Below are 12,175 nucleotides of genomic sequence, written 5' to 3'. Positions count from 1 at the left end.
GCTTCTCCAGTCAGAGGGCTCCTTGGCAGAAGAGACACAGGAGGCGCTCACGTCAGCTGGAGGAAGAAAACGCTTCTGTGGTCCATAAGACCAAACCCGGGGTCACACTGCACGCCAGCATCATGGAAGCATACTTAAGCTGGGTTGGGGGTTTGGGTCACTTCTCTGCAGCAGACCCCAGACAGCTTGCAAGGGCAGAATCAAGAAAAAGGAAGGAGAGCCTGCAAGAAGCCAACTACACAGGAATGGCTGTGAACGTCCCGGAGGAGCCGAGTCAGCGTCATCCACATCTCAGTCCCGTTGAGAGTCCAACCGTTGCGGTCACCTGACCGAGCAAAGGAGGCCAGTAATGGCAGAGCCGAGGTCTGTGCACTCACTTGTCTGATCCCACTTTGTGTTTTGTAGTTGTCATTATTTTAAATTTCCCCTTACGATTAATACACTTGATCTAATTTAGACTCTTTGCAGAGTTCAGTTTCCTCTTTGATGTTAACGGGTCTTCTGTTGCTCAGTGTCAAAAAACCAATGAAACTCGCTGGGATTGAGCATCCACCTTAAAAATGACAAGCGCCTGTGTGTCTGTCATTCCAACAGATGGCGCATCAAACATTTGTAGTAATAAAATGTCATGCATTTGTCATTCCAACTGATGGCACAAAGGTATGTGCATCCAGCGCCCCACAGCACTCTGATTGGTCAGTTTGGCTTTGGTTATGCGACTGAGTGAGGAAGCACAACAGACGCCTTGAAAATAACAGCAGAGTCTGAGAAGCAGGCTTTATGGGAGCAACGCTGAAAAGATGTCACCACGACAGAGTTAAAGGTACACGTAGGGCAAGAGGGGGCACGCAATTTAAAACCATTCTGGGATTATTTCATTAGTTAGGTACCAAGTGTGTGTGTTTGTGTGTCCATCCAGTTGCTCTGTGTCTGTCATCCCAAAAGATGGCCCATCAAACATTTTCAGCAATGGAATGACACATGCAACGCATTGCAACAGATGGCACATCACAAACATTTTCAGCAATACAATGCATTGCATGTGTCCTTCCAACAGGTGGCGCACCACAAACATTAACACCTCTTTACAAATCCTTTACACCAAATGGCATAAAACAAAGATTCACACTGTGTGCCGCGCTACAAACGTTAACGTGGAGGTCTTCCTGATTATTTAGATTGTAACCCGTCTCCGACGGGTGGCACAGAAGGTTGAATAACTAAAATGTGTGAAGACTTTCCAGACATGCTGAACAAAATGCTCGTTTGGCTATGGCAATGGCTGCCGCTCTGACAATCACGTTTCTGACACTGGCCATCAGGTGGCGCCGCTCAAACCAAATGCTGGATGTCTTGTCATCTGCACACTACGGCGCCAGTGTGATTTGGGCTAAAATCAATGAAGTGACCCTCAACTGGGCACCCAAGCCCATACATTCTGAGTCTGTCATTTATTTGCCACGCCATCTGCAGAAAAGCAGCCATTACAGTAACCTGGTAAAGGAAGAAAGCAACTCGCACGCCAACCTTTAAAGACAAGAATGAACCCAATGAGCCTAGTGGGAGTCCACAAGTTTTATAAAAAGCCGTCATTTAATGAATAAATAGTCCGTTCCTTTACGTAGGCATACATAACGCATAAAAAGACATTCAGAAGCAGAGGTCAAAGGTCAGGCAAGTAAAACTGTGCAGAACAACAACAATAAAGGAATGGCATGAGACAGACATATGCAAGACGACAAGAAGATACCAAACCACAATTATCTGCAGACAACGAAGCGTGCGGGCACAGCCAAGACTGGCGCCCACACGGCTCACAAAGAACGAATCGGCGCAGGTCACTGCTGGGAATGCAAACCTCTCTGGACACGCCAGCCCGCTGTGCCAACCAATGGGTCCAAAGTGGGAAGTGCACTTCGGTTTGGCGTCAAGGGCACTCAGGCCTATCTGACATTTTCTTTTTAAGGTGCAATATTCCTGGCAACGTGGCACTTCAAATGCTTTAGAGCGACTTATCTTGACCCCATCTGTGTGCAGGTGGTAGCCCTGGTTTCTTGTCACCTTAAGTCTGGTCCTTCAGCTACTTAACTCTGTCAACTTGTCAAACGCATCAGTGGCACCTACAGCTTAAACAGCCTGGTCTTTAACAGAGATGGCAGGACTGAAACACTGCAAACGGGCAGTGCAATACCAGACTGTGGGGGGCTTGGCGTCCGCCGAAGGATTTGCTCAAACAAGATGACTGCTGTGCATCTTTAGAAGATGAGCGCATGGAGGGAGCTACTGAATACTTTCAAAGCCCTCCGATGAAAAGGAAAAACAGCCACAGAAAATGATAAAAATGGTCAAACGAGGGCAACAGGATGTTACGGATCTGCACTTTGAAATAAACGGTTAGGCTGGCAGAGTGGGCACCAGAGACATGCCCAGAGTTTCTTACACATGCACTCTACTCTGCCTTAATTCACGGCCATAGGCACTTCACCTTCAGCGCAGGATGACATTCGGCGGCTTCTCCTGCTCGATGGTGCGCACGAGTTCTTCCACCCACTTCATCTCTGAGGCCACCTGCTCCGCCAGGGCCTCAAAGCGGTTCTCCAGGCGACCAAAGCGCCGCTTCAGAACATTCGCCGAATGCAGAGCTGAACGGATCTCCTCCTGGTTCTGCCGGCGCTGAGCCTCGGTACGCTGGAGCTCGAGGCGGATCTGGCTGAGGTCGCCCTCGATGCTCTCATTCTCCTCTTTGTACCAGCACTCCTTCTCCTCGTAGATGGACAGCAAGGCCGCAATGTCCTCCTGGCAGGAGCGCTTGTTGCGTTCCAGCTCGCACAGTCCCTCTTCGGCCGCCGTGATCTCCTCCATTACTTTGGAGAAACGCTCAAAGTTGACGTAGGTGTTGTTGGGTGGCATGCTGGAATGCGACTTGATGGTGTACTCCTTCAGCCGGGTGGTCTTCAGCCTGCGCCGCTCGGGCTTGTTGCCGCTGTCCTCCTGCCGGACATTCCGCCTCTTGATCACCTGCAAATGCACAGTAAGAGAGGAGCTCAGGGGAAGGAGAATGGATGGGAGATCACCAAATGTCCACAACGTGACCCCCTCACGGCGAGATACCGATTTTGTAAAGTAAATGACTGTTAACGGAGATATCAGCAAAAATGTACAATGCCTTAAAAGTGACAATAATAATTTAAATCGCAAAATGCAAACAAGCTAAAACGAACACGATGTACAGTTGTGTTCAAAATATTAGCAGTCCGCCATCACTAACAGAAAACCAACAGAGCCGACAGTCACGACATGCGTGCAAGTGAATCATTCAGAACAGCAGCAGTGTGGAGTTCAATTAGCGACGTCATTCATTCAGCGTCAATTACCGCCATCACTTAAGGAAGGACAGCAGCAAACGTCGTACACGCTGGTCACACACAGTGCATCTCTCTGAACATCGGAGTAAAACAGGTCGCTCCAGACATTGTTCAGAAGAGCAGCGTACTTGGATTAAAAACTTAATTGGAGAGAGGAACACAGAGAAAAGCTGCTCAGCTAAAATGATCACAAATGCTTTAAAATGGCAACCAAAACCTGAAAGACGTGGGAGAAAATGAAAAACTGCCATTGGAATGGCTAGAAGAAGAGCCAAAATGGCAAACAGTCTGCCAAGCATCAGCTCCAGGAAGATCAAAGGAGGTTTAAAGTTACCCGAGTTACAATCAGAAGACGCCTGTGTGAAGCCAAGTGAGCAGCAAGAGGCCCCCACAAAGCCCCATTGTTGAAACTAAGAGACGTGTGCTGAAGAGGTGACTAGTGGCCAAAGAACATGTCGACTTGGACTGATGAAATCAAGATTGCCCTTTTTGGCTCTAGGGGCCACAGATGACCCCCAAACACTGAATCCAAGCTGGAAGACAGTGAAGTACCATCATGACATGGGGACGGGCCTATTCATTGCATACCAGGGATCATAGATCAGTTTGAAGAGGTCATTGCTGCCTTATGCACTTGAAATGGGGGCTTCAACAAGACAAGGACGTCAAACACACCAGTAAACGAGCAAAAGACCAACAAGATTGATGTTCTGGGGTGGCCAGCCCAATCCCCGGCCCTTAATCCAATCACAAATGCTGTTTCTGAGGCAAAAACCAAGAAATGAGAAGAATTGTGGAATGGAGTTCAGTCATCCTGAGCTGGCATAAGAAGTCAGTCGACTCCATGCAACACAGACGGGCAGCAGGTCTCAGTAATAGCGGCTACACAACGAAATATTAGCTCAAAGGAAAGCAAAATAATGAAACATTTGTCAGTTTGTACAGTGAATGTTCGAGTTTGTAAAGAAGAATGCCGACACTGATATTTTTTGAACAGCCTAATATTCCCTTTTCTTCACTTTCTGTAAAAGACTAACACAAATTTGACAGTTTTCTTCAGGTTTTGATTTGGAGTAGAATGTCCCAATGTATTTGTGTGTATGGAAATAAAAAGCTAAGATAAGGATTGGGAGCTTGATTCACTTATTTATTTTAAACACACGGCTATTATTCTGAACACAACTCTATGTACAGTCCTGCCAACCTTATGATGAACATCCAGCACTTTCTAACGATGTCACGAGACCCCTTAGAGTCAGAAATGGTACAATGATGGCACAAAAGCCACCACTAACCTGCCGACTGATCCCGCAGGGGATGTGCGTTCTTTACTGAGGCTTTTTTTTTTTTTTGTTCTTTATTTCGCCTTATACAATTTCTTGTATTAGACATTTGGTAGTTTTCGCATACCCCTTGGGGTCAAAGCGCAGGGTCAGCCATTGTACAGCGCCCCTGGAGCAATTACAGGTTAAGGGTCTTGCTCAAGGGCCCAGCAGAGTAGGATCTCTTTTGGCAGTGATGGGGATTTGAACTGGCAACCTTCTGGATACCAGCGCAGATCCTTAGCCTCAGAGCCACCACACTTCGCTCCAAGTGTAACTTCCTGCTGCTGGCAGCTGCACCCCAGCAGACAGTCCAGCGGTGAGGCGCACTTAGGATGTTGGGGACAACAAGCATCAGGTTGAGCCTCACCTCAGGCTGGTGGACAGCTGTCTACAAGTAGCTGCTAAGCTGTTACAGAGCTTACTGCCATCGGAGGCACGTGCCACATCTGCTTAGGAATCACCAAGAGTCTCGGTACCCTTTCCCAGCAGCCATAGCAGCTAAAGCAGGACAACTGGAACGTGTGCTTGTGACACAGAGCTACAAGCAGCGGTTTCTACTGCTCAGATAAACAGACAGCTGTCAATCAAACCGCTTACTGTGTGGGCTGCCGGTCCTAAATCCATGGACATGCACACACAATGACAGGAGGTGGTGACCAAGCCCACCCTGTATGTCAGTGGTTCTCAACCTCTTTGGTATCACATGCCATTTTTTCCCCCTGTTTAAGTGAATCCCAAACCCACGTGCAGGGGGGAGTCCCATTTGATGACACTAGCATGATCGTCACTAGCGCAGAGTCTTAGTGAGTTGAGTGTCATTGTCACAGCGACCCGCTGCCATCCAGCACTGTTTAAAACGCTAACAACTCTCGACCCACCGAGCTGTAGAGAGCTACTCTTCACCATTAGTAACGGCCTCGACGTATTCAAAGGTCAAACAAGTGGACTTCAATTGTAAATAAAAAATGGAACTTGTTAGATGTAAATTAATTCAAATTGAGGTGGAAACAATTTTAGTTTGTTTGTATCTGTGGACATAGTGTAACCCCGAGACCAGCCTGTAGTTTAAGAGCACTGCAGAAAACATTACAGAACATTGCAGTACGTACCTTAATCCAGGGATGCTGCAGGCTGCCTTCAATTGTCATTCGCTTTCTGAAATTGAAGAAAGACATTTATTTTAAATAAAACTGACACAAGAAATAAGACTTTTTTGGTTCACTTCTTTTTGGCATCTTCACTGGCAGACTACTAGCCAGACAGAGAGCTACAGAGGAGGCCACCAAGGCTGAAGACTTTCAAACACGCGGTCAACTCCACACACATTATTACGTCGCCATACATTCCCTGTTATAATAATGAGTGAGGGTATCTGCTTTATCATTGGATTTATTTCAGCCTTTACTTGCTGTATCATATTTTTAGTGGGTCAAAGGTTTACACGCAAGATGACAGTCTGTTTAAATGGCCAGGGAGAAATGGATGCAACGATTTTTCAAAGCCTCCGATTGGCCAATTGTCTTAATGGAGTTCGAGAGTGGACCTGTGGGGCTTTTCAAGGGCCTAATACAGGCAGACACACTGCCAAAGTGTTTCCAGCGCCGCATTATATGCCTTTAATAGGCCTACCAGTGCTATGACCCAAACATTATGGTGCCCTGAAATGAGGGGCACATGTAGAAAAAGTGTTGTGTGCCCAAAGTGTATGCAAAATCCCCTTAAACCAAAGTCTGAAATGTGCACTTTAACCCTTATCAACACATCCTGGTGTAGTTTATACACCAATCACAGTTGTTTTTGTCCAACATCCTTTGACTTGAACCTACCAGCAACATCTGCCATCTCTGCTCAGCTTGATTCACTACCAGTCCAGTGTCACAATGGTGACCTTGTGCAGGGTTTCCCTGACCTCGGTCCTGGGGACCCCCTGGGGCTGCAGGTTTTTCTTCCAACCAGATTCCTAATATCAGTGACAACACTTGATAGCACTCATCTCATTTAATTAGCTGGGATTATTTTTCTACATTCAGAAAAGCACAGCAGCCTGATTTTTACATTTATAAGACATTTAGAAATATTTCTGCTTTCGCTATCGATTTAAATACTTAACTCGCTTTTGTTGATTTAATTCAATTTTGCCCGTTCTCTGTGCAGTTTTTTCCCCTTCGTTGTATCTTATTAATGACAATTAAAAATAAGCAGACCAGACACGCTGGCAAACAACACAAAATAATCAAAGGCTGCAAAGTACTTGAGCATCAGACCCGCTAATTAGTAAATTAGGGATTAATTAAACAATTAGAACACCTAGAAAAGTAGAATGAAAAAGAAAATAAATCAAGATGTAAATATTGTTAAAAAGAAAAAAAAAAAAAACCACATTATTCCCATATAACTGCTTGGTACATTTTATTTATTTATTTATTTATTTTTTTTTACCAAACTTCGTTTTCTAATTCCTTTACTGTTCCCAAAACACAGAACTTGGGAAATAACTGTGGTATAGCCGGGTCTGCAGCTTAAAAAAAAAAAAGGGCCGGGTTTTAAATCCGTATAGCCGTGTTGTTTTCCGTGGGCGTGATTGCACGACTGCAGGGAGTTAATGTGGTAGTTGGAGCGAGTCATACCTGCATGTGTGGGTGCGTTCGTTCTCAATTGCTTCATTGGCTTCCTACGGCATGTGATTAAGGTGCTGCGGCCACTGAGGCACGGGGCTATATATACGGGTCGACATCAGGAAAGGGAAAAAGATAGATGAATAGATGTATAGAGGAAGAAAAAGGAGGTTAAAGGATGTGAAAGAGCCGTCTTAGCAACTACCATCTGGCCGCCTGTAAGGAGGAGACAGCACGAGCTGGGGTCCCGCGAAAGACCGTTAGGTTGTGGCGCTCTAGGCGCTAGTTTGCCCCACTGAATGTTCTATTGGAGTGGGGTGAGCAAGGCAGGTGACCTCCTGAGGGATCTGAGGAGCGACTGCGTGAGCACGAAGGATAAAGGGAGGAGAACCGACCTTGGACAGTCTGGCAAGTGATGTCCTTAAAGGAAGCCAAGATGGAGGTCGTGGCTGTTGGGTCTACGCCGGCTGCAGGAGCAATGGGTGGGCTGGGGAGAAGGAAAGACGGAGGTGGGCTGTGATCATAATAAGTGATTGCATTTTAACCTCGGATTTTAATGATTTATTGAAACCAGATGCACTGCTCTTTTTGTTTGGACACTGATTATTGTTTTAATAAAAGCACTTTGGCACTTTTTGGAAATATCCCCTGGCTTCATTTGAGAAGTGTCCTCATTTGTCAGCTCATCTCGGTGATATTACCGACAGTGTTGGGTTCAGGGCTCCTGTAAAGAAGATGGGAGCGTGGAGTGGACCTGCAACATCACAACACCACATCACTTCATTAGCCCAGGAGTCCAAATTAAAAACAGAAGCTGGTGGGAACAAAAACCTGCAGCCACAGTGTGCCCCCCAGGACCGAGTTTGGGAAACACTGAGCTAGTGTGCCCCCTTCCAGTTTTAGGAGTGGCTGCTCAGTCACAAGATATATATGGTGCATTTGGTACACCAATGCAGGAACTTCTGGATGTACGACAACAATGAGATGTTCTTCTTGCAATGACTTTGTCTGCAAAGAACATTTAAGAAATGAAGTGAAATGTGACACACTTTGATCCACTGCAGGATTTGCACTTGTGACTGGTGACAAACTTGATCTGATTCTCCAGCGCTCATTCATTTCCAGAAAGTCCTCGAAGATTCAGTAATATGGTATTACATTAAAAACCATGAACAATTATTACAATATCTGATATTACAACTTCACAGTGTGCATATAAATAGCCATTTTAACACTGGTGCATAAAGTCCACCACACGAGTACTTGTGAGAGGAGAAATGGTGCGAGTAGTTCACGTTCATCTTGTTTGATTTGTAACTTTAAAACTGTGGAGCAGAAGAGGAAATCAAGAAAAATATGTCTTTGTCCCAAACAGTATGGAGGGCACCGTATAAGGACCATCAGTTTGGTCTTCACTCTCTCCTCCACTATTACATGCAGCGGGTTCAAGAGGGTGTCTCACCACCACCACTATCATCATCATCATCATCTTTTTAATCACCTTGTAGATTTGGTGGGCCTCTCTTAAGGTGAATTTATAGAATACAATAAAATTTATTTTTGTGTAGCCCAAAATCACACAAGTAGTGTCGCAGTGAGCTTTAACAGGCCCTGCCTCTTGACAGCCCCAAGCCTCGACTCTCTAAGACGACAAGGAAAAACTCCCCCCAAAAAAAACCTTGCAAGGGAAAAATAGAATAAATCTTGGGAAAGGAAATTCAAAGAGACCCCTTTGCAGTTAGGCTGGGCGTGCAGTGGGTGTCAATACAACACAAGTCATCCTCAGTACAATATAATAAACAGTGCAATAGAAATATTACAAGTACAGAACAGAAGGCTGAACTTATCAGCCCAGCACACCACCCTGGCCATCACAACATTATAGGGCATGTGAAGGAGGTCACCGTCCCCTTTCTTCCCTAGTTCCAGTGTGTTACTAGATCGGCCCAGCCTGCCATTGATGTGGACGTCCAAGTCGCTGTGTCAGAGCACCACCTCCATATGCTGAGTAATAACCGGGCAGAGAGGAGATCCTGATTAATGCACAAAGTAATTGAGCAGAGTGAACTCCGACCTGCACTAATGAACACATGACAGGAATATGGCTGGCGCACGGGGAGAGGGTAAAAAAAAAAAAGGCAGCAGGTCTCAATTAAAACCAAAAGCAATTATGAGGCAAGAAAAACAAATAGCCAAGACTACGACAAATGCAATACAAAACACCCCCAAATTCAAGACATGTCTGAAAAGGGAGAAAACGCCTCGAGACGGAGTTGAGCGCAACAATCCTATCAATTTATCTTATTAAATAGAAGAAGCCACCAAACAGAACAGGAAAAAAAAACCTGAGGAGTTGCTCTCTTATTCATTATTAAGCCCGAGACACACACTGTCGCTCAGAATCTCAATTTAACTCGGTGAAGCCTGCAGATGACAGAGCCACTTACAAGCAGACACAAGAAGTGACTGAGCAGCAGAAAGGCCAGTAATGCCGACTGATTGATAGTGCAGATGCCTGGATAATGGAGTCTTTGGTCGCAACTCAAGCAGATGAGTTTATCAGAGCTGACCGGCTTAATGGGCCTGCCGGTGCGATTTTAAACGCTACAGAAAGTGCTGGCTGGATAACAGAATGTCTGCTGCTAGGGGTTGGGAGTCTGACTTGACAGAGAGTACCTTCCTCAGTTATCTGTGGTCAAACAAGCCTTAAATGAATGTGAATTCATCCTTAGTGCCATATTGACTTGCTGTAAGACTTTGAACTCTGCCACTTTGGAGCTGGCATGCCATACTGTGGGTCAGCTAGTTAGCCTACACTCCCCCCTAGGAGCACAGTGAAGATTCAGGGAAGCCTCCTCAAACACTGGACACACTGCTGTCATCAAGTCATTCTGAATTTCTCCGTGGGATTAATAAAGTTTATCTAATCTAAGTAAAACACTAAGCTTCCTCCCAGTTGGCTCCTCCATCATTGCTGATTATTCCACATTTATAAGTCAAATTATCAGCAAATGTGACAACATAATGGAATAAACTCTGACAGCAGCAGCGGACCGAGCACACAGCCCTGGAGTGCCCTGGTGTTAAGATGGCTTACCAGTCATGAAGTCCAGAATTCAGTTATACTGGCTGTTTAGGCCAAGGGCCCACAGTTCCTGATTAGCCTCTGGGGCATCAATGGTCAGCATTCTTACATGATGCTTCTTTTATCAAGATGTGTTAAGGGTGTAGAGGTGGCTGTCAAAATTGCAGTTCCCACAGATCTGTTTGTGGGTTGTAAGAGTTGAATTTGAACCCTTGTCCAATGTGCTCCTGGCATGTGTCTGAGTCTCATATCCTTCTGAGCTTATGCTTCAAAGCTGACGCTGTTATTTTTATTCACTGATAAAATGTTTCCTGTTTTGAACCAAGCTGGATCATAAAATTATATTTTATTTATTATCTGTCTATATGTATATATATCTCTATATCTACCCTGTAAATATATTATATTACAGTGGTGTGAAAAACTATTTGCCCCCTTCCTGATTTCTTATTCTTTTGCATGTTTGTCACACAAAATGTTTCTGATCATCAAACACATTTAACCATTAGTCAAATATAACACAAGTAAACACAAAATGCAGTTTGTAAATGGTGGTTTTTATTATTTAGGGAGAAAAAAAAATCCAAACCTACATGGCCCTGTGTGAAAAAGTAATTGCCCCCTGAACCTAATAACTGGTTGGGCCACCCTTAGCAGCAATAACTGCAATCAAGCGTTTGCGATAACTTGCAATGAGTCTTTTACAGCGCTCTGGAGGAATTTTGGCCCACTCATCTTTGCAAAATTGTTGTAATTCAGCTTTATTTGAGGGTTTTCTAGCATGAACCGCCTTTTTAAGGTCATGCCATAGCATCTCAATTGGATTCAGGTCAGGACTTTGACTAGGCCACTCCAAAGTCTTCATTTTGTTTTTCTTCAGCCATTCAGAGGTGGATTTGCTGGTGTGTTTTGGGTCATTGTCCTGTTGCAGCACCCAAGATCGCTTCAGCTTGAGTTGACGAACAGATGGCCGGACATTCTCCTTCAGGATTTTTTGGTAGACAGTAGAATTCATGGTTCCATCTATCACAGCAAGCCTTCCAGGTCCTGAAGCAGCAAAACAACCCCAGACCATCACACTACCACCACCATATTTTAATGTTGGTATGATGTTCTTTTTCTGAAATGCTGTGTTCCTTTTACGCCAGATGTAACGGGACATTTGCCTTCCAAAAAGTTCAACTTTTGTCTCATCAGTCCACAAGGTATTTTCCCAAAAGTCTTGGCAATCATTGAGAGGTTTCTTAAGCAAAAAGAACATTAGGGCTCGTCTCAATTTTGCTAACAGTGGTTTGCGTCTTGGAAATCTGCCATGCAGGCCGTTTTTGCCCAGTCTCTTTCTTATGGTGGAGTCGTGAACACTGACCTTAATTGAGGCAAGTGAGGCCTGCAGTTCTTTAGACGTTGTCCTGGGGTCTTTTGTGACCTCTCGGATGAGTCGTCTCTGCGCTCTTGGGGTAATTTTGGTCGGCCGGCCACTCCTGGGAAGGTTCACCACTGTTCCATGTTTTTACCATTTGTGGATAATGGCTCTCACTGTGGTTCGCTGGAGTCCCAAAGCTTTAGAAATGGCTTTATAACCTTTACCAGACTGATAGATCTCAATTACTTCTGTTCTCATTTGTTCCTGAATTTCTTTGGATCTTGGCATGATGTCTAGCTTTTGAGGTGCTTTTGGTCTACTTCTCTGTGTCAGGCAGCTCCTATTTAAGTGATTTCTTGATTGAAACAGGTGTGGCAGTAATCAGGCCTGGGGGTGGCTACGGAAATTGAACTCAGGTGTGA

At 45.1% G+C, this 12,175-nt stretch overlaps 1 protein-coding gene across 1 annotated transcript in view; it reads right to left on the bottom strand.

The window, feature by feature from the left end:
* Positions 1-1,574: 1,574 nt before the first annotated feature.
* The window catches only part of dapk3 (death-associated protein kinase 3), an 89,302-nt gene continuing 78,701 nt past the window's right edge, over positions 1,575-12,175 (bottom strand). The window contains exons 8-9 of the mRNA XM_051935011.1: positions 5,800-5,845; positions 1,575-3,018 (exon numbers count right to left, since the gene is read on the bottom strand). Coding sequence (XP_051790971.1) covers positions 2,488-3,018; positions 5,800-5,845 — 577 coding nt within the window. The 3' untranslated portion in view covers positions 1,575-2,487. The remainder of the gene's footprint in view (positions 3,019-5,799; positions 5,846-12,175) is intronic.

The sequence above is a fragment of the Erpetoichthys calabaricus genome, chromosome 12, assembly GCF_900747795.2.
Source record: "Erpetoichthys calabaricus chromosome 12, fErpCal1.3, whole genome shotgun sequence".
Taxonomy (NCBI): domain Eukaryota; kingdom Metazoa; phylum Chordata; class Cladistia; order Polypteriformes; family Polypteridae; genus Erpetoichthys; species Erpetoichthys calabaricus.
This window is presented reverse-complemented; position numbering and strand designations above follow the sequence as displayed.